This window comes from Protopterus annectens, chromosome 8.part0 (genome assembly GCF_019279795.1).
Source record: "Protopterus annectens isolate FY-2018-M chromosome 8.part0, PAN1.0, whole genome shotgun sequence".
Taxonomy (NCBI): domain Eukaryota; kingdom Metazoa; phylum Chordata; order Ceratodontiformes; family Protopteridae; genus Protopterus; species Protopterus annectens.
In genome coordinates this window covers 1,329,932,709-1,329,960,378 of record NC_056741.1, presented here as the reverse complement: position 1 = coordinate 1,329,960,378, position 27,670 = coordinate 1,329,932,709, and the positions used below count along the sequence as shown (strand labels likewise).

General features: G+C 39.4%; 1 protein-coding gene across 3 annotated transcripts in view; it reads left to right on the top strand.

Moving 5' to 3' along the window:
- The window catches only part of LOC122809404 (junctional adhesion molecule-like), a 286,702-nt gene that overhangs the window by 15,768 nt on the left and 243,264 nt on the right, over positions 1-27,670 (top strand). For all 3 annotated transcript variants that reach the window (XM_044080875.1, XM_044080874.1, XM_044080873.1), the window contains exon 2: positions 21,078-21,135. In XM_044080875.1, coding sequence (XP_043936810.1) covers positions 21,096-21,135 — 40 coding nt within the window. In that variant the 5' untranslated portion in view covers positions 21,078-21,095. The remainder of the gene's footprint in view (positions 1-21,077; positions 21,136-27,670) is intronic.

Sequence of the window (27,670 nt, the reverse complement as noted above, 5' to 3'; positions counted from 1 at the left end):
CTCACAATTCTGGACCACTCTGATTCCATATGCAAGAGATGTAAATACATAATTTGGTTGCACATCTCTTGACAAAACCAGATGTCAGTAAACAGCAGTGTAACAACCTACAAATGTATGCTAAGGTGTTTAAAAATATCTCTGCATAAATTTCAGTCACCCAGGGACTCGTGTATTTCTAGCCATACCTACACCCACATGCGCCTTCATTATAAATCACCAAAACTGCAAGACTGCTCCATTGAGGCTCCCCAAGTCTGTAGAGTCATCTGATGCTTGTGAATGGCGATTCCATAGTTAAGCATACCAGTCTCACACTCAGCAGACTGAACAAGGAAAGGTTTACAGTAGGCTGTCTCTGTGGTGTTAGGATTATGAGTATTCCAAGGACCTCCAGGGCCCTTCACCATCCTAGATATGAAAATGGCCTTGTTGCTTCTCTCATAGGAAAGAATTACTTTAGGCAATGTACCCTGCAGGAAATGTAGATGTACACTTCTGAGTTCTGCTCCTACATCTACCACAAAGGAAAGTTGGATGCTGAGCCGTATTGTACCATCACCAATAATGATGCCTAAAGCTGAGCCGTACTCTGCTGTCACCAAGAATGATGCCGAAGTCCAAAGATGAAAGAATTTACTTTAACAATTTTGTAGTTAACTGATGTCATTCCAGTGGAATCTAGCATGTGTTTGTCTGGGACAAAGTGATTAACAGTCCCTCCTTCTTTAACAGGAGTAGGCCACACCTCTTGTATCATGACATTAAAACATTTATATCACCTTGGTGCTTTTTTTTAGGTAAAATTCAACTAATGTGCAAACCCATTTAGTAAATACTAATTTGGACAATATGAAAGTAGCACGACTCAGTTCTAGAAATCTGAACAATAACATTTCTGACCTTGAGACTTTCCCCTATCTTGAAGATGTATGTTGTTATGTAGTTACAGAACCTAAGTTCCACTGCAAAGATAATACTTTTTCCTTGCCATGGTTTAGCATCTGCCATGCATTTAAGCTCACTGGGTGCATACCTGTCAGGCATTCTGCATTTGGCATAATGCTCCGACTTCAGCTTTGAAAAGTGTCTTCAACACTCTCATTTGACTTTAGATAGCTCTGATTTTTATTATTTCATCAACTTCATTGTAGAATCAGTGACAGAGAAAGGGAGAGACTTCCTGGAGTTTTCACAGTCAGAACAGACTAATAACAGATGTGGCTTTGCAGCAAGTGGTAGGTAAGATTCTGAAGTTAAATGCTGAAACCACATTATTATAAAAACTTGGTTTCAGCTCATTGGGTAGCAGAGCACTGCAATGCCTTTTGTCTGTATTAATGTGGCAAGAAAGGAGATAAACAGAGCAGAAGACAGAGATGGGGGGAGTATTTATAGAGTAAGCTTGCTGATATGTTTGTCCAAAAAAAACCCAGTCATAGTAGACCATAGTCTACTGCAGCAGTTACTATCAAAAGCATCGATTGTCAATTTATCTTCGTCGGGATCTAAAAAGAGAGAAAGGTAAAATTTTGGAAAAATGTATATGTAATAAAGAAGTGCTTTGTGTCCCTTTTCTCCTGTGTGGATATAAATCTCATTATTGTACTCATGATGCAATTTTTTTTGGGACCACTCATCCTATGGTCAGTTTTCCCTTTCCTGAAGTGTCTGCCCTGACTTTACGTCTGCTACTGCTGCCTGTCATGCTCTCACACATGATTCTGACTTGCTGTGAGTTCATTTTAATTGCCACCTGGCTCATCTCAGTATTTATCGAAAATAATTTTCGACTTCTTTGATGAGGAATTTAGGGCAAAGCTAAATATAATGAGGAGACAAAGGCACAGAATCAGGGAACCTAAATATTACAGTAATTCACTTGAAAAGTTAGTAGAACAACATGTACCAGCATGCATTTTCTAAACAATAAGAAACATGAAACTCCAATGTAGGGAATTATTGATTAAATATAATCAGTGATTTACCAGAAAAAAAAAAAATACGATGGGCAAGGCAAAAATGTGAGGCCAAATCAGGGATGTTTTGCAAAAATCAGGTGCAGTTGATAGGTATGTGATTAGATCAACTACATGTCTCTGTAGAGGCAGATGATGGCTGTGTACTGTCACGGGAGCCAGGACTGGCTGTGTACTGCCAAACGGGAGTCAAGACTGCCTGTGTACTGCCAAACAGGAGTCAGGACTGGCTGTGTACTGTCACGGGAACCAGGACTGGCTGTGTACTGCATGGGAGCCAGGACTGGCTGTGTACTGCACGGGAGCCAGGACTGGCTGTGTACTGCCAAACGGGAGTCAGGACTGGCTGTGTACTGTCACGGGAGCCAGGACTGGTTGTGTACTGCCACGGGAGCCAGGACTGGCTGTGTACTGTCAAACGGGAGTCAAGACTGGCTGTGTACTGTCACGGGAGCCAGGACTGGCTGTGTACTGCACGGGAGCCAGGACTGGCTGTGTACTGCACGGGAGCCAGGAGTGGCTGTGTACTGCATGGGAGCCAGGACTGGCTGTGTACTGCACGGGAGCCAGGACTGGCTGTGCACTGCACGGGAGCCAGGACTGGCTGTGTACTGCATGGGAGCCAGGACTGGCTGTGTACTGCATGGGAGCCAGGACTGGCTGTGTACTGCACGGGAGCCAGGACTGGCTGTGTACTGCATGGGAGCCAGGACTGGCTGTGTACTGCACGGGAGCCAGGACTGGCTGTGACTCTTCCTGCTGCTGCTGCTGCTATTACTGTTTTTTGCTGGCTACATAGGAGAGCTGCCAAATGTCACTGAGCTGCTAAGCACAGCCACTGCCACTTGCTACAGCAAAATCCCTCATCTGCATTCCAAGGTGAATCAAGTAGATTTATTAGCTTTATTTAAATGATGCTGATGTTGAACTGAATCAGGGCAGTCAGTACTATATTATGTCACATTGTCTGACTAACATAGATTTGAATTGTAAGACCTGTTTAAATTTAGCAATTAACTGCTGGGTGATGTAAAGGCATAAATGTAAAACTGATTTAGATATATACATGTTTATGTTACCCAGTAATTATTGCTACCGGATTTTTTTTAAGTATAAGTAAACAATCAGAAACCATATCCATTTACTGCCTGTTCACTGATGTTTCACTACTGCATTAAACGATATAGATAATATATGTAATACTTTTATTTATCCAATACATATTCCTGTGTTTGAATAATGTGTATGTTATACTTCTTATCAAATCTGCATTAAAACTGTTTTTACATAGTTAAGATTCATAAGGGGAAGCTTTTACATTTAGCTTGGATTAATTGCGTGTCAGCATTATCATCTGTTTTACATGTAAGGAAAGGTGGTCTTACAGAGAAAAGCAAATGTTTTGGTGTGTTATAAGACTGTATAATGCATGGTCAGCATAGATATGGGTGAGGACCTGTGGCTTGTTGTGATTGTGTAAGAGATGGTAGATATGCACTTCTTAGGTTTCAGCACATATAATACAAACTGTTTCTTTTATTTAATAAATAAAAGAAACATTTTGTATTATATGAACTTCTTAGGTTTCAGCACATATAATATACATTTTTTTATTAAATGAGTAGTGCCCATTTTAAAAAGCTTTCTCATTATATTGATTTGAGTAAGAGATTAAAAGTTATTAAATATAATAGTGCACTGATGTTCCTTTTCATATCAAACTCCGAAACAGGGAACTGCAGCAATATGAAACTTGAGTTAGAGCTGCATTTGTGGTGGAATCTTATTGCTTTTAAACGATATCCGCAGACAGTCTTCAGCACCTGACAAATATGCTCCTGTCTCCAAGTCTTAAGAATGGGAATTCTGCTGTCAAATATGAAAAGTATTCATAGGCATTTGTAACATTGGGGAAGTATTCAAATCTGACATTTCTCTCTCATGAATATCTGGTTCCTCTTGGGCTAGTATAAGGGACATGGTACCTACAGTGATACGGAATTTGCAAATATGATACTTAATATAAAGGATTATGATCAGTTCTCTGATCATAACCAACTTCTTATGTGTACATGGTATGGATGTCAAGAACTTCACCTCAAAAGAGGAGGGAAATAGAGTGCAGGAGGTGACTCTTGACATCCATGTCAAGAGCACGTAGTAAGTCAGTCATGATTGGAGAGACCAGAGCATAATTCTTTGGGGCATATGGAGCTTTAGTTCCCTCAATGTGCTGCAGGAAAAAAAGGTGTAGAATGTGAAGTGTGTTACAGCTTTGAAAGCTGTAAAACACTTAGTGCTACCTCACAGGCAGTGGACAGAAATGAAGTATATCTTGGTCCTAAAAAAAAATATATAAATAAATAAATAAAAGAAGTATAACACTATGAATTTACCAGGCTGTGGAGTGGTGATTCATCACTGGGACTAGGCAGAATAAGTTATTTCTTACATTTATTTCACTGAATTGCACTTCTTAACGCTTATAATTGTGCTATGCAGCTACTCTACTACATTTTGCACTGTTATAAAGCTTTTTTTGCTGTTTCACTGCATTTGTGTACGGTGTTATACTGTTTTAACTGTATTTTTCATTGCTAGATAGTGTTTCATTACTGTAATTGCATTTTTACTGAATTGATTAACTGTAAACTGCTTTTTCATACTGAGAGTTGTATTTTTTGTTTGTGAGTGCTCTATCTGTGCTTTTCTGTGCAGTTTTTGTGAGGTTTCTGTGTCCTAGTCAGGTAGCATAGTCTGGATAGAGGCCTGCTGTTATCTAGTCCTGGTTATTTTATATGTTGAGTTTTCTGTGTTTCTGGCAGCCACCTTCTGCTGATAGAGAACACAGAACAAATCAGAGGAGGGGCACTGACTACAACTTTGATCTGTGATATATAACAATAAGTATCCTGATTTTTTGCTTATTTTTACTAGTTATTGCTTATTCTAGATTGTTATAGCACTTTTTATTGTCTGCCGCATACTTGTTACTGTATTTTATTGCTAAAAACTAATCTGCACTGCTGTATTAAAATTGTCTGCTTTATAGGGCCAGATAAATAAGGTTTTTACTGTCAGACTGTTTGTAAATCTTTTCTAGCTAGTTTCACTGTGTGTAACATATTAACTGGAAATGTTCTCCATTTGTTAAGCATCTGCTTCTTTGTTCTGATTTCCTGCAAAGTAGTGTATCATATAATTGATTTGTTTGCAGTTAAAAGCATTCTCTAGAGTCTCCTTGCTCCTTTATCTGTTTAAAATTTTCATTTAGTGGCTCACTGTTGTTTTTCTGCTGTGATAAACATTTCTGTAGTGTTTTCTGCCTAAAATAGTGTACCTAGTAGCTGTAATAGTTGGTGGCTTTGCAGTTGCCCACCCCTACTTTAAATTTGATCTGGAACACTCCTCCCAGTCTAGTGTCATTAGCTCATTCTACCTAATACAGAGAAAACATTTGAGAAGACCAACCCACTTAGGTTCTTAACCCCAAACTATCTTCTGTTCCTCCTTTCTCCCTTTCCACTTTACTAAAAAAAAAAAAAAAAAAAAAAAAAAAAAAACTTTGCAAGAATCTTCTTGTGTTCTGACTGAATGTGCTTCTCACCTGATAAGTATATTTTTTGGCACTTTTTAACTGTTCAGAGTTGAATAAAACAATAATTGAATTCAGTTCAGAATACAGTTTGAATGAATTGCATTTATGAATTTATTTAAACTATATTTGCTTTAATATTGCTACACACTCAAGTGTGCTAGCTTGCACTGCACTTGAATTGTTTTTAGTGATGTTTTAGCTGCTTTTCTGTAAAAAAAATTCTAAGCTTGTTTCCTGCCTTCCCTGTAACTAGTCAAGTCCAGATACAGATTTGCTGTGTCCGGGACTGTTTGTAAACTTCTGACATCCTCAAGCCTTTCTGTATTGGAGGGAAGCCTTCTAGCTTATCAGTGGGAGTAGTAAGAACTAGGCAGCCTATCTACCACAAGAGGAGTGGTTTCTGGCCCAGAAATTGTAGTTTATTGGCCATTTGAGCAGTTTTTCCATCTCTTTCAACTTTCTGGTTTAAAAGCATGCATTTGTGCTTTTCCCACCTTTCCTGTAACTAGTCTAGGCCAGAAATAGATTTGCTGTATCCAGGACTGCTTGTAAGCTTCTGAGCCCCCAAAGCCTTTCTGTGTTGGAGGGAGGCCTTCTAGCTTATCATTCAGAGTGGTAAGCACTAGGTAGCCTATCTACCACAAGAGGAGTGGTTTCTGCCCCAGAAATTGTAGTTTATTGGCTGTTTGGGCAGTTTTTCCATCTCTTTCAACTTTCTTGTTTAAAAGCCCATGTTTGCACTTGTTTCCCGCCTTTTCTGTAACTAGTTTAGTCCACATACAGATTTGTTGCAGCCAGGACTGTTTGTAAGCTTCTGAGCAGTGCCAAAGTCTGCTCTTCAATTTTTCTCTTAGATCTGCTAGTTATCTTCTCTCCTGAACTTTTGCTAGCTTATTAGTCTAGCACTTTACCAGACTTCTTGTAGCAATTATTGTAGCACACAAAAGTGCTACCAGCACTAAACATTCTACAAGGAAACAGCTCCAGTACTTATTATTAATGCCCACTCCTCCAGGCATGTCTAAAGATCAGTTCCCTGTGCTTTCTCCTATTAACCTGGTGAACTTGGGCATCTTGAGGCAATGTAGCATCTGCCTCATGTACACTGACAACTCTCTCCTCTTACTTCCCAACACTCAGACTTGTGAGAGATGCATTTATATATCCAAACTGGAAGCCTGCACTCTCCAACCAAGATTTGAATAGATGGTCAAGAGGGGAAGGTCAACACTTGCACCACACCACATGGAACACATAGCCCTCCAGAACACACACCAGCACTGCCTTCACATAAAAACACAAACCACACACCCACCTTCATGGAGGCTCTCAATAAAAATCTACCCAAACAGAGACCTCCAAGGCAGAAACACACTCCGCCACCACAACAGATGATGTCAGTGATCACTCTTTGACTTATATTACAAGAGAAAAGAAAGATTTTCCTAACCTCCCCACCATTAGAATAATACGCTCTACCAAACATTTTAACATAGACTCATTTCAAACTGAACTCAGAGAATGCAAGTGGAACCCCTTAAAATCCCTTCCTCTTGAAAATGCAGTAATATACTTTAATATAACTTTCTTATCCATTCTTGACAAACATGCTCCCAAACGTACCATCAGAATGAAGTCCAACATAGCCCCATGGCTCTCTAATGAAACTAAAAATCTAATTCTACTTAGAAACAAAGTCTGGGCCAAATGGAGATGCCATAGAAATAGCTCTGATCTTCTTCATTTCTGCCAGCTTAGAAATACTACTAAAAAGCAATAATTACTGACAAAAAAAACTACTCCTGTAAACTTCAACAAACTCATCAAAATAATCCAAAAAAGTTCTGGTCTTGTATCAATAGACTGCTTTCCCCAGGTAACTCCAAAACTCCCACCCCACTTGATGCTGATCCAGATACCCCCACCTAACTGCAAATACCTTCAAATCTTTCTTCACTGACACTATACAATCTCTAGCTAGACAACTCAACACTGATAACTCCAACCTTCCAATCTACTCAGCACACTCCTCCCATAACTTTAAACTACAACCTATCTCTAACTCTCTTATCTATTGACTTATTCATAAACTGAAGCCTTGTACCCCATCTGCTGACAAGCTTCCTTCTCTTTATCTCCAAAAAGCAGTCAAGGTAATCGCATACCCTATATCTATACTTATAAATAGGACAAGCCAAGAAAGAACCATCCCAGACATCTGGAAAATCTCCCACATTATCCCTTTACATAAAGGTGGGAACTCTATTGATTACTCTAACTATAGATCAATTGCTCTCCTATCACCCTTAGCAAAAATTATGGAGAAATGCATTCACCAACAACTTTTACAGTATCTCTCTCTCCACAACATAATAGCAAGCTGTCAGCATGGCTTTAGGCCTTATCATAGTACTACCACCGCCCTCCTATCCTTTACAGACACTATCAATAGAAACCGCAACAACAACCTTTTCTCTTCTGCACTCTTCATCGACCTATCTAAAGCTTTCGACATGGTTAACCATTCCATCCTAATTAACATTCTTGAATCTCTCTCCTTTGATAACCTAGCCATTAATTGGTTCAGATCTTACCTCAGCAATAGGCAACAGGCAGTTCTCTGGGAAAATCAAATTTCTTCCTTGTTACCTGTCACCATCGGTGTTCCTCAGGGTTCCATTCTTGGACCACTTCTTTTCTCTTTATTCATTAATGATCTCCATATAGCAATCCCTCAAGCGACCTGCATTCAATATGCAGATGACTCCACCCTTATTTGCTCAGCTTCCTCTCCAACTGAACTTTCCTCCCTTACTCAAAACATCTTCAACATGGTAGAAACGTGGTTTACCAAACGTTACCTCCTACTTAATGCCAAAAAAACTAAACTCCTTCTCTTTACTCCCACTACTAGGTCCTCCCCCTTAGACTTCACAATCTCTTCAAATAATGCCACTGTCATCTCACCTGACTCTACTACCAAACTTTTAGGAATAACTATTGACAATAATCTCTCTTTTGATCAACATATTAACAACACCATTAAAATAGTCAACAGAAAAATAGGATCCTTATATAGAATTAAGTCTTTCTTAACCACATCAGCTAGAGCCAAGATCGGTCATTCCCAACTAATCTCAACTCTTCTGTATGCCTCACCTATTTTTACAAACCTTAAGAAAACTAACCTTAACAAACTTGCAACTTCCTACAATAATATTGCCAGATTCGCTACTGGAAATCCCTTTAGAACTCACCAATGTTCTAACCTGATGCAACTAGACTGGCTGGAATTTCAAAACCATCTGTTAATCCCCCAACTCACTATTGCCCACAAAATACTGTACCAACCCAATAATACCAAATAAATCCAAAAAACCAAATCGAAGGCACGAAACACCAGCAAGGTTCCACAGTTTATTCACTGAACAAAAGAATCAATCAGTATTCCATCCACAGAAATAAACGCTCTTAACTAAAAAATTGCGTTTTCGTCGTTCCTCACTTTGACTTCATCAGATACAATCAATTAAATTAATTAGAGCATTAAATACAAAAAACTTTTAAAAAATCAACCAATTAATTAAAGTGCATTTCTGAGTAACCAATCAATAAACATTCCTCATGAATATTAAAATCTAAACTAAACCATGTTAAAAACAACTTTTTGCTAAAACATTTTAATAAATAAATACATTAAAAACATTAACTGTGGTATATTTATTCAACAATTAAGAATAATTTATTAAAGTCTGTGCAGTTTGAGATGAAAAGTTCTTAAGTTAATATAAAAACAAATTAGTGTTTAGAAGGTGGATTTCATTTAGAGTGGTGTATCAATTCTAAGTAAATAGCACCATCTATTGGCCTTTCTTTAAATTGCAAGCTTCAAAAAAATAATGAATTCTTTTGTAAGTTTTTTTAAATGTTTGCTGATTTTATTTTTAATACAGGGACCATGGATAGACTTTCATTTAGCCCAGGTTTTTTAGTGGCATTAAGGCATATTTGCCACCATAGCTCCCTATAGGCTAATCTTTCCTCCCATAGTCCCCCTCTTACATCTTTTTCCACTTGTTCTATAACAAAGAATTCAAAAAATGCTTCTGTACATTCCTTTGTATGTCTAAATAAAGCGTTAGTATCTTTTGCTTTAGAAATCTCATAAAGATGTTCATATATTCTCCTCCTCAGGACGCGTTCTGTTTTACCTATATAGAAGGAATTACATTTTTTACAAATACTAATATATACTACACCCTTTAATACCCCTACACTCTCAAAACTTTTAATCCCATATAATAATCTCAACTCCCTTCACTCTTCTAGTAAATTCATTGCCAGCTTAACAAAGTCTAATAACACAGCTGGTAACTCTCTATTTACTAATACAGCAGGAAGGAACTGGAATCTGCTACCTAGTGATATAACACTAACTACATCATTGCCACTCTTCAAACAAAAGCTCAAAAATTACCTCCAAAGTCACTGGCTATGTCCTTGTAGTAAACCTGACTAATCAACACCTATACCCTGTTTTTCTCCCCTTCTACCTTCTTCCTAATATTTAATAATTAGTCTTGTAACTAAGACTATCACTAAACCAAACTATATTCAATGTATTGCTTAAATCCCTCAATGCTGATGTAAATTATTGTACTTAACTCTTACTAGAGTGCATCTATTTCACCTTTTTAAGAAATATTATGTTCTATGTTGACTTTCTGAAGTCTTTGATCTCTGAAATGTTATACTGTATCATATGGTTTTTAATCCTTTTTTTACCATGTAATGATATATATATATATTTTTTTGTATACGTTTTTGTTTTTGTTTGTATTTGTGTGGAGCTTTTCTCCCCGGGCCTCTACTGAAAATGGATATATATCCAGCTAGACTAGCCCGGTTAACAAATGTAAAATAAATAAATAAAATAAACACAATACTAATCACGACACACATAACACTCCTAAAGAGTGTGCCACTCAACCAAAGCCCCTAAGGCAAAACAGCATGCCCAACACACTAGTCATAGGTGAGGCACACTGATATCCCACTCACTATGTTGAATAAGGAGATAGTAACAGTCAGCTGCCTGTCAGGTGCCAGGATCTGCCACATAAAGCATGCACTCAGGTCCCTCAACAACAAGTACAACTATGACTCTGTCATTGTACATGTCAGTGTGAATGACCCGAGATGTACCTCGATGGACTACATGGAAAGAGACATGGAGGAGTTCTTGGATTATGTAGTCCAGGAGGGTATGACCCTAGCCCTGAGCAGCATCCTACCATCACCCATCCCAAAATGATACCACAGTACAAGCAGAAAATGATTGATTTCAACAATTGGCTAAGTTTCTGGTGTCATTCTAAGGGGATCCAGTATCTGTCTGCCTGGAATGACATGATTGACAGACCTCGATGCTTTGCCAGAGATGACCTGCATCTGTTACCCCTGGGCTTCCAGATACTGGCCAAGGGTCTTGCTACCCCTATAGTGCCTTTTTTAGGTGATGTTCCAAAGACCAAATTACCACCATAACAGCTACAAACAAATGCAATCTGAGGGTCATGCTGCTCAATGCTAGAAGTCTAAATCTCAGAATGCACTCACTCAAAGCACTCCTTATGGAGAACATCGACATTTGTGCTGTAACAGAGACCTGGTTCAAGGCAGAAGAAAGCACCCCTGCACTACCAGGCTATAACTCATTCCACACCTTTTGGCTCCAGAACTTGAACCGAAGCTCCAAAGGTGGTGGTGTTTCCATATTTATAAAGGATGTGCGCACCTCCAGACTGGTAGCCCAAAATAACACAGAGATACTTCAGGTGCAGCTAACATTGGGTAAGACAGCGATTCAGGTCGTAGCCTGCTATAGGTCCTCAACCATGTCCCAAGACTCACATTCCACGTTCCAAAGCACCCTGGAGAATATTAGGGTCCAACCTAACACTCTCATACTAGACAAATTCAACTACCCTTACATTAACTGGGAAGACTTCTCATGTACCAATGGACTTGCCCAACGTGTCCTGGAATTCATTAATTCCAATGCCCTGGACCAGCTCATTCTTACCCCCACTAGAGGTAACAACATCCTTGACCTGGTCATTACTAACATGGGAGACTGTTGCTCTACACCAATAGTTAACTCCTCCCTGGTTAGATCCGACCCCAATCTAATCACCTTGGAAATCCACCCTCCCCCCATAAAGGTAACCGCCATGTAAAACTTTTCCAAAGCTAACTTTGGGCTCCTAAAAACAGAGGTGGCTAACTTCACGGCACCCATGCAAATGGAGAATAGTTGCATGACCGCCAAATCATACACCAATGCTCTGTATGAACACGTACACAAATACATGGATCTCACCATATCCAATAGAACCAAGATGCTCTCCTCCAAAAAAAAAGCAAGCCAATCTGGTGGTCCCCTGCCATAAACAAATTCTACAACAGAAGGAAGAAACTGATGTGGAATAAGGTGAAGTCCCAAGACTGGAAAAACTTCCTTATCAGCCTCAATAAAAGTTGAGCTCCCTCATCCAATCCTGTAAAGCTAGCTATGAAAACAGAATTGCAGCAGATAGTAAAGACAACCACAAGGTCTTCTGTAGTTATGTAAAGAATCTCCATGGCAATACCCAGATTTTCTCTCAGTTACTGTACAATAGTACCTCCTATACCAAGCCAACAGATATTGCCAATATACTGGCTGACAGATTCAGAGCCATCTTTACCCCTCTCTCCCCCTCAAAGGACCAATCACAATACCAGTAGATTGCCGAGCACCCAGTATTACGGCTGCACCTATTAAAACAGCACTGTCCAAGGCCAAGAATACAGCTTCTATGGGACCTGACAATAGCCCTGGCTGTGTTCTACATAAACTACAGAGTGAACTGGCACCTCACCTGTATGCCCTGTTCAGTCACAGCCTCACCTTAGGCTTTGTCCGTACTGAATGGCACACTGCTACAGTCATCCCTCTCCACAAAGGAGGAGAGACTACAGACCCTGGGAACTATCACCCCATCAGCCTGATGAGTCTGATATGCAAAGCTATGGAATGCATCATCATGGACCTAATAAACAAGGATATAGGGAATCTCCAAACTCTGGATCCCACACAGTTTGGTTTCGTGAAGGGTAGATTATGCCTGCTCAACCTGGTCGACTTCTTTGAGTCAGTCACTAGAGCTGTGGATGAAGGCAAGGTGGTTCAAACAGCCTACCTTGATCTGACCAAGGCCTTTGATACCTTTCCCCACTCAGGAATCATAGAAAAACTCACTAAGCTAAGCATCAACCCCTATATCACTAGGTGGGTAGCAAACTGGCTCACAGATGGAACCCACAGTGTGAAAGTAGCTGACTCCAAGTCAGATTGCCGACCAGTCACGAGTGGAGTCCCACAGGCTTTGGTCCTGGGTCCTCTCCTGTTTGGTATCTACTTCTCTGGCTGACAAAATTCACAGACGATTGTAAGTTGGGAGCTATTATTAACTCCCCAAGTGATGTTGACATCCTACAGAAAGGCCTCACTGAGACCAACAACTGGTGTCAGAACCATAGCCTTAAGGTCAATGCCAAAAAAATGTGTCTTCATCCCCTTTGGGAAAAACCCAGTTCCCATGAATTACCACATCGATGGTAGTCTACTGAACACAGAAGGCGTTATAAGAAATCTGGGAACACAGGTTGCCTGTAACCTCTGTTTTAACCACCACATTGTCACTGTGGTCAGAAAGTCCTTCTATGTGGCACATCTCATTTCTAAGGGTTTTGCATCCAGGAAGAAAGAGGTCATTGTCTCCCTGTACTCTTCCCTCATTAGACCAATCATCGAGTACAATGCCCCATTTGGCATGTACCTCACTAGACACCTGCAACAACTGGAGAGGCCACAAAAGTACCTCACAAAGAGGATTCTATGCTTTAAACACTTGTCCTATATGGACAGACTCAAAAAATTCCAACTATTCTCTGTCTCATATCACCTACTTAGAGGTGATCTCTGCTTGACTTACAAAGCCATGTCTGACCCAGCTCTGTTAGAAATGCTACATCAAAAGAAATCCCAATCCCTCCACACCACACACTCCAGAGACCTCAACCTCATTACCACAATCAACAGATGCTGGAGGGACAGGTTCATAACCCAGAGACTGCCCATGCTCTGGAATAGACTTCCCATACATGTCAAGCAGAGCCCTTCAATGGGCCCCTTCAAGAGAAATCTTGATGAGTGGATGGGAAATAGAAAGTTCACCTCAGGGATCATGGCAGTGGCTCTACTTGACAGAGGCACTGGGAACTAAGGTTGGGTGGCACAATGCCAGGGTAATCCTATGGGCTAGGTTTGTAAAGGCTCCAGGGCCATTAGCCTAGTACACACCTTATGTACCTATGAACTATGAAGGTGTTTACAGCTTTTCAACCTGATGTATCTTCTTGACACTGTGCTGTGGTGATAACTGCTTAAGGTGTAATGCAAGACTAGCACTTAATAGTGCTAAAGGTTCTTAACAATATTACATCAGAAAGTTGCTTAACAAAGCAAACAACTGCCATAGACTCAAACCTTCATCTGTATCCTCTTCATTTAAGATATATTTAAATCACAAGCACTATCAGTGACAGAAGCAGATTTTACATGATTCAAAGAAAAATGATGATCATAGGAAAGTAAGACAGCATTTTGTTTTAATAAAGTAATTTACATTGCTTTCAGAAGCAAGGTCAAAAGACCTAACTACCACTTGGAAGTGACTTTATCCTGATGAGATATAACATTCTTGCTTTGCACTTTATGATCATGAGGAAGAAGCATATAGCGTTTTGCCATTGCAAAACATTTTTCTTAAAAAAATGTCCTTTTCTATCAGTCTGATACCCAGGTGCATATACCACTGTACTACTCAGAAATCAGACTAAAATTAGAGAAACAGTAAAGGTTGCCAAACTAATGGAACTGGTGATATCTTTGAAGATCACATGCCTTTGATGTTAAAAACAGCTGCTTTCTCTAAATTTATATCACTAAGGAATAGCTCACAGGACACCATTGGAGCTGTCATACTTTAACCAGCATAGCCAAGCAAGCTACTATTCTTATAGGTTCATAGGTAAGTACTAGGCTAGCTGCCCTTGTGGGCCATTTTAATCCTAGCCAATTTCCCTTTTTTGTGCTCAAAATAACCTATCTCATTTAGTTATAGATTGGTCTTATCTATCCCATGGTCAATAATTATATATTACCCCTAATGAGAATAACTGGGATCATACCACAGATAATTTGAGGGGGATCCATTAATGGAATAAAGCATTTTGGAGCTGTCTCTGTCTATTAGTAGTACACGGGGTAGTCCTGGGATAAATTTGTAGTTTCCCATCCATAGATCTAAGTAGCATTTGAACATGGACAGGGAAGTGGATATAGAGTCTATTCCACAGTAGCAGAAGTGAAATCCACTGTGAGATATACCTGTCCCTCCAAACTGTTATGTTGATGTTGCAGAAAAGGTTTAGATTCCTAGACCAAGTATTTCTGATGACATTTTACTTGCTGATGTGCAGTAAATCCATCAGTAATGGGTCAGCGGATTGGTATGCCAGACGTGAGTCACCTCTTAGCAGACTGTAGCATACTGAGTATTGTGACAGTACTTTGAGATGGTCCATGTAGGGCATGTTGTTTAGGCCTTGTATCCTTTTAGTAAGTTATCTCTGTGGGTGCTCCAATTGTTGCATGTGAATGGACAGATACATGCCAAAGGTGGCATTACATTCAATGATTATCCAAATAAGGGCTGAGTAAAGTGGGACAATGACATCAGAAGACCTAGACACAATCCCGTTGCTTAGAAGCTGTGCAGTATAGAAGGACTTTCTTAAAACAATGGACACGTTGGTCAAAATTTAGGATACTGTCCACATAAGTTTCTAAATCCCGAACAACTGGGTCACCTCTTAGAAGCATATTGTCAATGTGGTAGTTCCCTGGGGTAGATGCTTCCCAAAGGATGCAATAATGTATTTTTTGGCATTTAGTTTCAGTCCATGCTTTTGGCAACATTTACTTATTTGAGACAAACCTTCCTGCAGAATGGCTAAGTCATTTGAGGATTTAATGACTTCTTCTAGCTTGCAGTCATCTGCAAACTTATTTATCCAGGGCCCTTTGATATTGGCTTTTACCTCAGAAAAGTAGGTGCCAAGCAGTAAAGGTCCCAGCACAGAACCATGGGGGATTCCACTGTTGAATGGTCTCTTTGTGGAGGTAACTTTCCCTTTTTGATGATCTGCATCATATCTGTGATCCAGTTTGCAATCCAGTGGGTGACATAGGAGTTTATTGTCAGTTTATTTAGCTTTTCTACTGTGCCTGACTGAAGCATTGTGTCAAAAGCTTTGCACAGGTCAACGTATGCAGTATGCATCATTTTGCCTTCATCCATTTCTTTGGTGACCTTTTCAAAAAAGCCCACCAGGTTGAGTAAGCATGACCTGCCCTTGATGAACCCAAACTGAGACAGAGGTCCAGTGATTGGAGGTTCCGTATGTCCTGATTTATTAATTCCGTAGTAAGTTTTTCCATGGCTTTGTACATGAGGTTGGTTAGACTTATGGGTCCATAGTTGCCTGGGTCTGTGGAAGGTCCTCCCTTATGCAGGGGAATGACTGTTGCTGTTTTCCATTTGCTTGGTACAAAACCTATATCCAGGCAGAGACTGAATGGTGTTTTAGTGGCGTGGCTAAATCATGATTCATGCTATTTGAGATATATCCAAGGATATTGTCAGGACCCATCGATGCAATGTTTTTAGCTTTTGATGGTGCTTTTAGGACTTGGTCTGTGTCTTCTATGGAGTTAACTGAGTTTGGTGGGGATTTGAAGCTTGAAACTACCACATTGATAGTGTGCTCCTAAGAGGTGACCCAAATTGTTTGGGTGCCAAAGTCATGGACTGAAACTAAATTCCAATAAATACATTATTGTATCCTTTGAGAAACATCCACCTCAGGGAACTACCACATTGACATTATGCTCCTAAGAGGTGACCCAACTGTTTGGGATTTAGCTGGAGATGAGACAGTTTCAGGTATATATTGAGGGCGGATGGAGAGAGAGAAAAGGGGGGTAAAGCTAGAGCTAAATTTGTCACCCAGTAGGTTTGCTACATCTTCAGCCTCAGTGCAGGCAAAATCCTTCACAATAAGCTCAATACATTGCTGTAATTGTGCTTCTGAGATTATAAACATAACTAAAAATGCTTTGTTATTCTCTTTGGCTTGGGTAGCTATTTTAGCATCAAACTTGGCTTTGGTGGTTTTTATTTCCTGAGTTTGTTTATTTCAGTGACAAGAGGCTTTAACGTTCTGGGAACTACTCTTCATACATTTGGTCAAAATTCTCTTCCTTTTATTATAAATCTTGTTGATATTATGGTTCCATCATGTGGGTTTGTTTTCGGGGTTTACTCTGCGCTTGTCCCTAGCAGCCACAGCTGCATCTGTGGTGTTGTATATTCTGTGTGTTCTGTGGAGTTCAATGGGTTTGTTGGGGATTTGAAGCTTGCCAGTGTATCACCTAGGAGTAGAGTTTATCTTAAAGAGCTTTCTAAAAGTACCTTCGGTGGAAGGGATCTCTAGTTTCAGTTTTATTTCGAAGGAGACTACTTTATGGTCAGACCTAACAAGTAATAAAAATAAGCAAGAGATAGTGCAACATGCTTCCATATTAGTGAGGACAATATCCAAGATGTTATTATTCCCCCTAATGGTTGCATTGACTTATTGTTTGTTGTAAAATCTTAGTAGATGAAAGTGTTTTTCATGTTGTTGCTGGCAACCCCTGATCCTGACACTGCCAATCATGATATTGCCAATATTCTGGCAGATCGATTCAATGCCAACTTCACCCCCGCCTCTCACCCCCTAAACGGCCCATCTCAATATCGGAAGATTGCCAAATTCCAGTAATAACGGCCACACAGGTAAAAAACACACTCTCCAAAGCTAAGAATACAGCATCCATGGGACCAGATGACATCCCGGGCTGTGTACTACATGAACTACAATATGAACTGGCACCTCACTTAAGTGTCATGTTTAATCATAGCCTCACCTCAGGTTTTGTGCCCACTGAGTGGTGCAGAGCTACAGTTATCCCACTCCACAAGGGGGGGATCCACCTTGGATCCCAGAAACTACCGTCCCATCAGTCTGACAAGCCTTATCTGCAAGGCCATGGAGCGTATTATCATGGAACTTATAAGCAAAGACATTGGCAACCTTCAAACACTGGACCCCACCCAGTTTGGGTTCGTGAAGGGCCGATCTTGTCTCCTGAACCTGACTGACTTCTTCGAATCAATCTCCAGAGCTATGGACAAGGGTAAGGTGATCCACACAGCCTATCTGGACCTCGCCAAGGCCTTTGACACCATCCCCCACTCTGGAATCATAGATAAACTTAATGAGCTGAGCATTAATCCCTATGTCACCCAATGGGTTGCCAACTGGCTTACTGACAGAACCCACACTGTAAAAGTAGCCGACTCCAAATCCAGCTCCAGACAAGTGACAAGTGGAGTACCTCAGGGTTCAGTCCTGGGACCGCTCTTGTTTGGCATTTACTTCTCTGAAGTACAGACCAACACTAAGGGACTCTGGCTAACAAAGTTTGCAGATGACTGCAAACTGGGAGCCATTATTGAATCCCCAAATGATGTGGATACTCTACAAAAGGGCCTTACAGAAACAGATGCTTAGTGCCAGAGCCATGGGCTTAAGCTCAATGCCAAGAAATGTATAGTTATCCCCTTTGGGAAAAAACATGTACCCGTGAATTACCACATAGGTGGCAGTATACTAAACACCGAAAGTGTGATAAGAGACTTAGGGACACAGGTGGACAGTGGTCTCACCTTCGATAACCACATTGCCACAACAGTCAGGAAATCCTTCTATGTGGCACACCTCATCACTAAGGGCTTTTCATGCAGAAAAAAGGAGGTCATTGTCCCACTGTACTCATCCCTCATTAGACCCATTATAGAATACAACGCCCATTTGGTATGTACCTCTCAAGATATCTGCAACAACTGGAAAGGCTGCAGAAATACCTCACTAAAAGAATCACAGGCCTAAAACAGATGCCCTATGCTGACTGCCTTAAAATACTCCAGCTATACTCTGTCGCATATCGTCTACTCAGAGGCGATCTCTGCTTAACATACAAGGCCATGTCAAACCCAGAGCTGTTGGACATGCTACACTTAAAGAAATCCCAATCCCTCAGAGCCACACGCTCCAGGGATCTAAACCTTGTCATCACAATAAACAAAACATGCTGGAGGGATAGGTTCCTGACCCAGGGACTCCCCAGACTCTGGAATAGACTGCCCATACATGTCAAGCAGAGCACCTCTTTGGCCCTCTTCAAAAGGAAACTTGACGATTGGATGGGAGAAAGGAAATTCATCCCAGGGATCATGTCAGTCACCCTGCTAGACAAGGGTCCAGGGAAGTCAATAGTGTGGGAAGAAATAGCCAGGGAATTGTTATGGCTAGGCTGGTATAGGCCCTAGGGCTGATAGCCTAGTACCAACCTATGAACCTATGAACATATGAACACTGAGAAAAATGAATGTTTTGACTTATACATATGCAGCAAATCAATCCAAAACGTTCATTAGTCAAAGTTAGTATGCAAAACCAGTAAACTATAATATTAAGAAAACTCAATGTCAATTGCCTTCAAAAGAGGCTGTGCAAAACAATATGTGTAAAAGGCCATTTCGTTAACAGACAACATGATCTGTAAGTGCTAAACAAGAGCAACAGGCTAACTAAGAAAACAGTGGTTAACTTGGTAGTAATCAACCTCTAGTTTATACTCTTAGCTGTGTGTTAATACCAATAACCTCAATATATTCATTTATATGTCTTGTCCCTATTGAATCTTGGGCTTCGTCATGTGTCTTCCAAAACTCTGACTTGGCTTAAGTGGTAATCGGAGAATGAATGAGTGAATTAATACATGAATGAATGAAATGGTGGGATGATTTAATGGGACAGAGTTCTGTATTGTAGTTGTCTCAATAAATTCAGTATAGAACTGCACTTGGATTCATATACAGTAAATTCAGAAAGGATTATTTTTCTAGGTGAAAGACTAACTTAATAAAAATATCCTATAAAGAATATTCATTCTTCATTCTTCATTCTTCAATACCCACTTACAAACCAAATCAAACAAATCAAACCTTTAAACTGTTCAGGGTCACAGTACACTCAGAACCCATCCAGTCATGTAGTGGGCATAAGACAGGAAAAAAGTCTTTATTTAATTAGCCTTTGTTTTACTAGCAACTCCAGCATGACAGTAGGCACCTGGCTATGTATATATGGGATTCAATCAGAAACAAAGTGCATGTTTAGCATTTACTCTGACATATCACAATGTATAGAACACCCTTTTGCATTTCGTATAGTAAAACTGTATTGTATGTCGACCATGTATCTGATGACCAAAACCATAAAATTCAAATTATCTGTCAACAACTTTCTTCAGACTGATTCCATTTGTCTGTTCTAATAAATGACTAGTCAATCCATGTTTATTATAAAAAAACTGACTGGCATAAATTAATGCAACACCGATTCCTTTATAACATTAATGACTTATTGATCCACTCCTGGCATGCTTATTTACCTGACTGATGAATCTTCAGTGAACTTAGTGGTACACAAACAGACTGACATTATGCTTGAGACTTCACATCTTATTTAAATATAACAATATTGAATGCTGTCCCCTTATAAGATAGAAACTTTCCTTTTAAAAGTATAATGACAATGACGCAGAAGCTGACATGACTGTATTAAGTTTATATTTAAAGTGCTTTGAACTTTGAGTGCTACTGCCCAGTTTATTCAGAAGGAAATAATAAACTATTGTATTATAATTAAGATTGTCAGTGTCTATTACCCAAGTCTTTGCTTATGTGATTGCTAGAACATGCTTTTGGAAACATTGTAAGTACTCACAATTAAACTTACAGTTAACTGACTATATGAATCTTAATGCATCAGTCTATTGCAACTGTTATCTTTTGAAAATCATAATCATGTAGGAATATAAATGGCTCAATGAACAACAATCTGGTTTTACTGGTCATTATGGCCCAAAACAGTGTTTTGGCTAATTACGCAGGTGCTCAAAGATTCCTCTAGGAAGGTAAGTAAAATAAAATAATTAATAATTTACCAATAATTGAACTTATTTTAAAGCCGGGGGGGGGGGGGGCATCTTGAGCTATGAATGTCATACAGTCAATGTATGTGAGGTGTTTCATATCATTGTACCGATGAAGTACCGATGAAGCTGAAATATTTTGACTCATGTTCTCACTTTGTCATCTTTGAATACCTGAAGCAAATAATAATGACCTTTTATTTTGTATTCTTATTCCTGTTTTTAGACTTGAACAAAGAAGAAGATGTTTTATCTTAGCTTCATTATGTTTGCAGTCATTACTGGTAAGTCTTTTAGTGAAAAGGAGCGATTGTGCGTATAGAAACCTCATCCTTGTATCAGCACTTGTAATGAAAACACTTCGGAAACCTCAAGGTCACATTCCACATCATTATCAACACTTAATCTAAGCAGTGCACAGCATCTGTGTGTCTTCCCTCATTTGTGATATTAGTAAAATAAAGTACGCTTGCTATGCAGTTCATTCTGGTACCGATACATCCGTGCTACACAAATCAGAATACATTTCACATTATATCTGAATAACACCTTAGACTGACCACAGGAAAATGACATGGTGTTTTGTACTTCTTCAGCAAAACTCACACAGGAGTAAAAGTGGACCGGTAGCCCCAGTCACTCAGTTATGTTAACTCTTTCAGAACTCCTTGATGTATGCATCTTCACTATTATCTTCCTTTGCGCACCACGATAAGAAAGCTCTTTTGTTTACAAAACTATCATTTGCTTAGGTTAATAAATGCAATCAGAAGTCTAAACATATGGCAGCTGTCTAAACTCTTCTGTGGTGGGTTAGGCTTACAAGGAAAGTTATCTTATGTACACAGTTTTTCTTCTTTGGCATGTAAGGAACAGCCACTTTAAGTATTTTGTCTGTATTAATGAAGGACAAATTGAGGCTTCTAAGTTCTGTACTAAGAGCTGCTTCTGTCTGTACAGAAGACAGGGTTACTAGTTTCAGTACATTACAATTTAAAGAAGGCAGTACATGTTTTAACCCCACTCTTTGAACAACACCATCTAATGTTATAACAGGCTGTTCTTTTTGAAGGCACCCTGTAAGCTAAGCTTAAACACAGCAGCCAGTGATATTATAGTGCTATCCATAGAAAGATACATCACAACCAGTTGGGACCTGAACACAGGAGGGGCATAGCCTGTCTGGTTTATTGAGCAATAAATGTGTTCTGCCTGCAAAAAATGCATTTTAGAGTCACACAACTCGATGGTTCACACAACCCAGATGCCCGTTTAATTATCTAGATACGTTGATGTTCCTTCTGGCAATTGTTACCATGACATCTGACTAGGGTACGTCTGACTTTCTGGGAGGACTAGCCAAACACCATAATCTACAGTCTATAACCAAAAAACAAGTGCCTGAGTTAACAATAATTGTACAAATCAATTACATCATCTAATGCAGTGCAATGATCAATGAAATTATTGCTACAGGCATGACACCATTTGGTTCCTTTTTTCAGTTCTATGTACAGGGTGCTTCCTGTGTGAAGTTTGCATGTTCTTTCTGCATTTGTATATTTTAGGCAAGGTCTTTGGTTTTCTCCCACATTTCAAAGGCATGCTGGCAGAATGTTTAGTAATACTAAATTGGCCTTACATGTTCATGGATGTGTGTGTGTGTGTGTGTGTGTGTGTGTGTGTGTGTGTGTGTGTGTGTGTGTGTGTGTGTGTGTGCGTGTGTGCGCCCTGCAATGGACTGACACCTGTCCAGGTCTAACTCCTGCCTTGTATCATTTGTTTGCCAGGATAGGCTTCAGCCATTCTGTCTTATTCCAATAATGTGTAACTGATAGGTTCATAGATATTAGGCTTGCAGCCCAAGAGACCATTGAGGAGCCTAGCTCAAATTCCCAGTTGCCCCCAACCACAGTCTTGTCAAATGCCTTACTTCAGCTTACACAGCAAGAAAATGAGGGCTGAGGAATCAAACCCTGCATTATAGGAACTACAGCTCACAACCTTAATCCTCTGTGCCAGCTGATACGTGGATGTATAGATGGATAAACACATGAAAAATGTGTTAGTTCAGCTTACAAAAGGAGGCAGTTGCTGTACTTTACTCATAAAGACAAACTGCACAGTTTTAACATGATTATTCCCTGTGATTCACAGATTACATGTACTCCCTGTGATTCACAGATTGCATGTACTCCCTGTGATTCACAGGCTACATGTACTCCCTGCGATTCACAAATTATATGCATTCCCTGTGATTCACAGAAAGCTGTGCTGTTTGCTAAAGCTATCCACAGGAACTAAAGAGCTCTGTAGTTAGGAACTTAAAGCAGAGTCATATAGAAAAGGGTTTTCTTTCTTTTTTTTTTCAAAGCATAGATGGTGATCTCAACTCAAGTCGAGTAATTACACTGTAGATGTCCAAGCCTCAACACACAGACGTAACAAATGTATGACCTACTTTGTAAACCTGGGCTGTAAAAAAGACTCTTGAGCAAGAACAATTGCAGTATAAACTTATTTTGGTTATCTAGTATCAAAGGAGCTTTACAACAAAAGTAATAAAAAAACAAAAAGAAAAGTGGGGTGATAACATTAGAAATAATGTATTTAAAGGCAAATAGAAATGCTGTCTTCAGGCAAGTTAAAGGCCACAATAAGTTTTATTTTATTTTATTTTTTTTTACTTCACGTATCTTCCTTATCCCAAATCCTGATAAGTATCATTAATACTGCACACTATATATTCCTGAACAAATTTAACAAGAAGAAATGGAAATTATGATGCTCCTGGTACAAAGGTAAGATTTTATTTACTTATTACTCACAGTCTGGAAATTTGCTAAAATATCCTTCCTGACTTTAGATGGTTTACTAGAACAAATTCATATTTTATTTAGAGTTACAACAGGCTTTAAGATTGTGTTCAACCACAACTGGTTTCAGTATTATGAAAGGGGACAAATCACACCTCTAAAGGTATAAGTACGTAAGTCACAAAAGGTTAAACAAAACCTTTGCGAGTGGTTAACTGGGTGATTTATTTTTGGAATAAATTAAGGCAGCTATTAATCTTTTTTATAACATTTCTTTGAAGCTATCAGCACTTCTTTGAAGTTGTCAGTTTTATACGAATGCTCTTATTCTGGACAAGTGTTTAGAAGAAGAAAGGGAGGGTAGCATTTGAAGCTGGAGGAAAGAACAGCTATAAGCAAATAAGAAATGACTTTTTAGCAGTAAGGGTAACGTTACTGAAATAATCTCGACAGTGCTAAATTTAAACTTGTATTGATGTGGAGCATGATTCTTGTAAATTATGTGTGGTCAACAAAGAGAATGAGGAAGTCTGAAGCAGACAAAAAGTAGAACTGATAATAGTTGCGATTTATCCTTTTTCCGTTCAGTGTTTCAAGTGGTAGACAATAAGTACGGAACTCAGATATGAACAAATCTGAAAAAAAAAAATCACAAAGTGAAAAGCCTAACTGAATATTACTGAATCAGGAAGACATCTCCATTTCTGAGAAATACTGAAACATTCAAAGGAAAATAATACAGATGAAAGTCGTTACCTATCAAAGAATATTCAATTTTATTTTTTAGCTTGCAACTTCAAAAGTCATTAAGTTGCTGATCAGAGAATTTCAGTTCAAGTTACAACAGGAAAAAGTACAGAAATTACTGTGGGTATACACACATACACACACACACACACACACACACACACACACACACACACACACACACACACACACACACACACACACACACAAACACACACAGATATAGGTTCATAGGAGGATACTAGGCTAGCCATGTTATAACCGTGTTCCCTAAATGACCTTAGTTAGATGACCAGTATTTGCACAGTGAGTCTACTATCTATTCCAGAGGAGTGACAATCTCTGGGAGATATATCTGTTTCTGCAGCATGTTCTGTTAATGTCACAGGCTAGGTTGAGATCCCTGGAGTGAGTGATTCTTGTCCCATTTGATTTGCGGACGTGCAGTATTTCCATTAGGGTGGGGTCAGAGACTGCTCTGTAGGCCAGGCACAAGTCACCTCTCAACAGCTTGTAGGATACAGAGAACAATGATAGGACTTTCAGTCTTTCCATGTAGGTCATGTTTTGGAAGCCCTGAATTTTCTTGGTGTGAAACCGCTGTGGTCTCGGCAGCTGCTGCAGTTGTCTAGTAAGGTACATGCAAAAGGGAGTGTGGTACTCTATTAGTGGTCTGATGATGGTCGAGTACAGAGGAGTTATAATATCCTTGGTCTCGGATGCTATGCCCTTAATTATGAGATGTGCAACATGGAAGGTTTTCCTTATCATTGTGGACACACGATGATCGAAGTTTAGACTGCTTTCAACCTGTGCTCCCAAATCTTGCACCACTGGGTTTAAGCTTAGGGGGTGCTGTCAATATTGTAATTTGCAGGGATTTCCTCTTTGCCAAAGGGGATAATAATGCACTTTTTTGCATTTAGTTTTAGTTCATGGCTTTGGCAACAATCATTTGCCTGTGTTAGCCCCTTTTGTAATATGTTAACATCATTTGAGGATTCAATGATTTAGCTCAGTTTGTAATCATCAGCGAACTTGGTAAGCCACAGGCCATTTACATTCACCTGGACTTCCAAGAAATAGATTCCAAACAATAGAGGGCCCAGCACAGATCCTTGTGGTAAGGGCATAGCATCCGAGACCAAGGATATTTATAACTCCTCTGTATGTATATATATATATATATATATATATATATATATATATATATATATATATATATAAGTGTATCTGATTTTAATGAAAACAGCTCTAGTCGATGGCAAAAACAACGATCACATATGGTCAAAAACATAGAAATTGACACAGTACTATACATGCACTGAAAAAGCAACCTTGGCACATGCAATTTCAAACTTAGAAAAAACAAAGTAAAACACACACGTATATGGGACTACTTAAAATAATCTAAACAGCATAATATCAACAACAAACATAACTTATCTCAAAAATATTGACAAAATCTATGTTTTGCAGGGGGTCCTCCACACCCCTACTAATTTTATACATAGATATATATATATATATATATATATATATATATATATATATATATATATATATATACCAACTCTGAGGTCACACAATAGAAGGGAAATGACATAAACCCTTACTTAGTACAATTTTAATTTTATCAATATTTCGTGTTTAAATATTTTTGAGTTTAGATATTTTTTCTGCTGATATTTTTGATGTTGATAATTCATAGCCCATGGCCAGGTAGTATCAATGGGGAAGAAATTATTAGTTTTAACACCGGAACTGAACCAGGTTGTTGCTGGTGTGACTACTACCTTTGAGTAAACTGCAGACTTCTCATTTTTACATCCACTCAATTATCTGGAGGCTTTTCTAGATGAGGTCATAAATATTTTCATTGACTTTGTTAATGAGTCCTCAGATGGCTTATTCTGGGGAATTTTAATGACTAGGTTTCTGATGAGACTTGTGAACTCAGTATGGAACTTCTGATTTTTTTTCAGTAGTCTTACTTTCAGTCATACAGTTTCCACTGTTAACTAGGTTTAAGGTTTATTTAATTGTTGGGTGGAACCTCCCTGCTCAGTCCTGATTAATGGTGCCAAATACTGGTCCTCCTCACCCCTAAATGTTAACCAGGTTTAAGGTTTGTTTAATTGTTGAGTGGAACCTCCCTGCTCAGTCCTAGGTGATGGTGACAAATACTGGTCCTCCTAAGGTCATAGGATCATAGGAGGTTACCAGGCTAATGGCTCTGGGGCCCTTAAAAGTCTTGCCAAGAGTTTATCTCCAAAAAGAAACCTCAGTTAGCACATGTTGCCCCTGTCAGTGAGGGACACAGGTGGAACCCCTGGTAAAATTGGTGGTTTCCCATCCACTCATGAAGGTTTTGCTTGAAGAGGGTCAGCGAGGTACTCTGTTTGATGTGTATAGGAAGTCTATACCAGAGACAGGACAGCCTCTGAGAGACAAACCTGTGTCTCCGGCAGGTTTTGTTGATGTCTCATATTAGATTCAGGCCTTTTGAGTGGGTAATGCGTGAGGAGTTAGACTTATGGATATGGAGCATCTCTGGTAGAGCAGGGTCTGAGATTGCCTTGTAGGCGAGACACAGATCACCTCTAAGCAATCTGTACAATACCGAGTAGAATGATAGTGATTTGAGTCTGTCCACATAGGACAGGTGTTAGAGGCCATGGATTCTCTTTGTGAGGTATTTCTGTGGCCTTTCCAGTTGGTGCAGATGTTTGGAGTGGTACATACCACATGGGGCATTATACTCAATTATTGGTTTGAGAGATTAGTATAGAGAGGTAATAACCTTCTTTTTTCTGGATGAAATCCCTCTAATTATGAGATGAGCCAAGTAAAAGGCTTTTCTGATGACTGCCACTACTTGATGGTCGAATATAAGATTGTTATCAACCTGAGTACCCAGGTCACTCACCAACAGGTTATGTGTTTAGGGGGTTGCCGTTGATGTGGTAATCAGTAGGGGCCGTGTTTCTGCCCAATGGTATGATGATACATTTTTTTGCATTTAGCTTAAGGCCGTGACTTTGGCACCAGTCATTAGTTGCTGTGAGACCCTCTTGCAGTATGTTAACATCATTTGGGGAGTCAATAACAGCACACAACTTATAGCCATCCTCAAACTTGGACAGTCACAGGCCTTTTGTCTTTGCCTAGACCTCTAAGACGTAGATGCCAAAAGTAGGGTTCCCAGGACAGATAGCTGGGGAACTCCACTACTGACAGGTCTGCTATCGTAGGT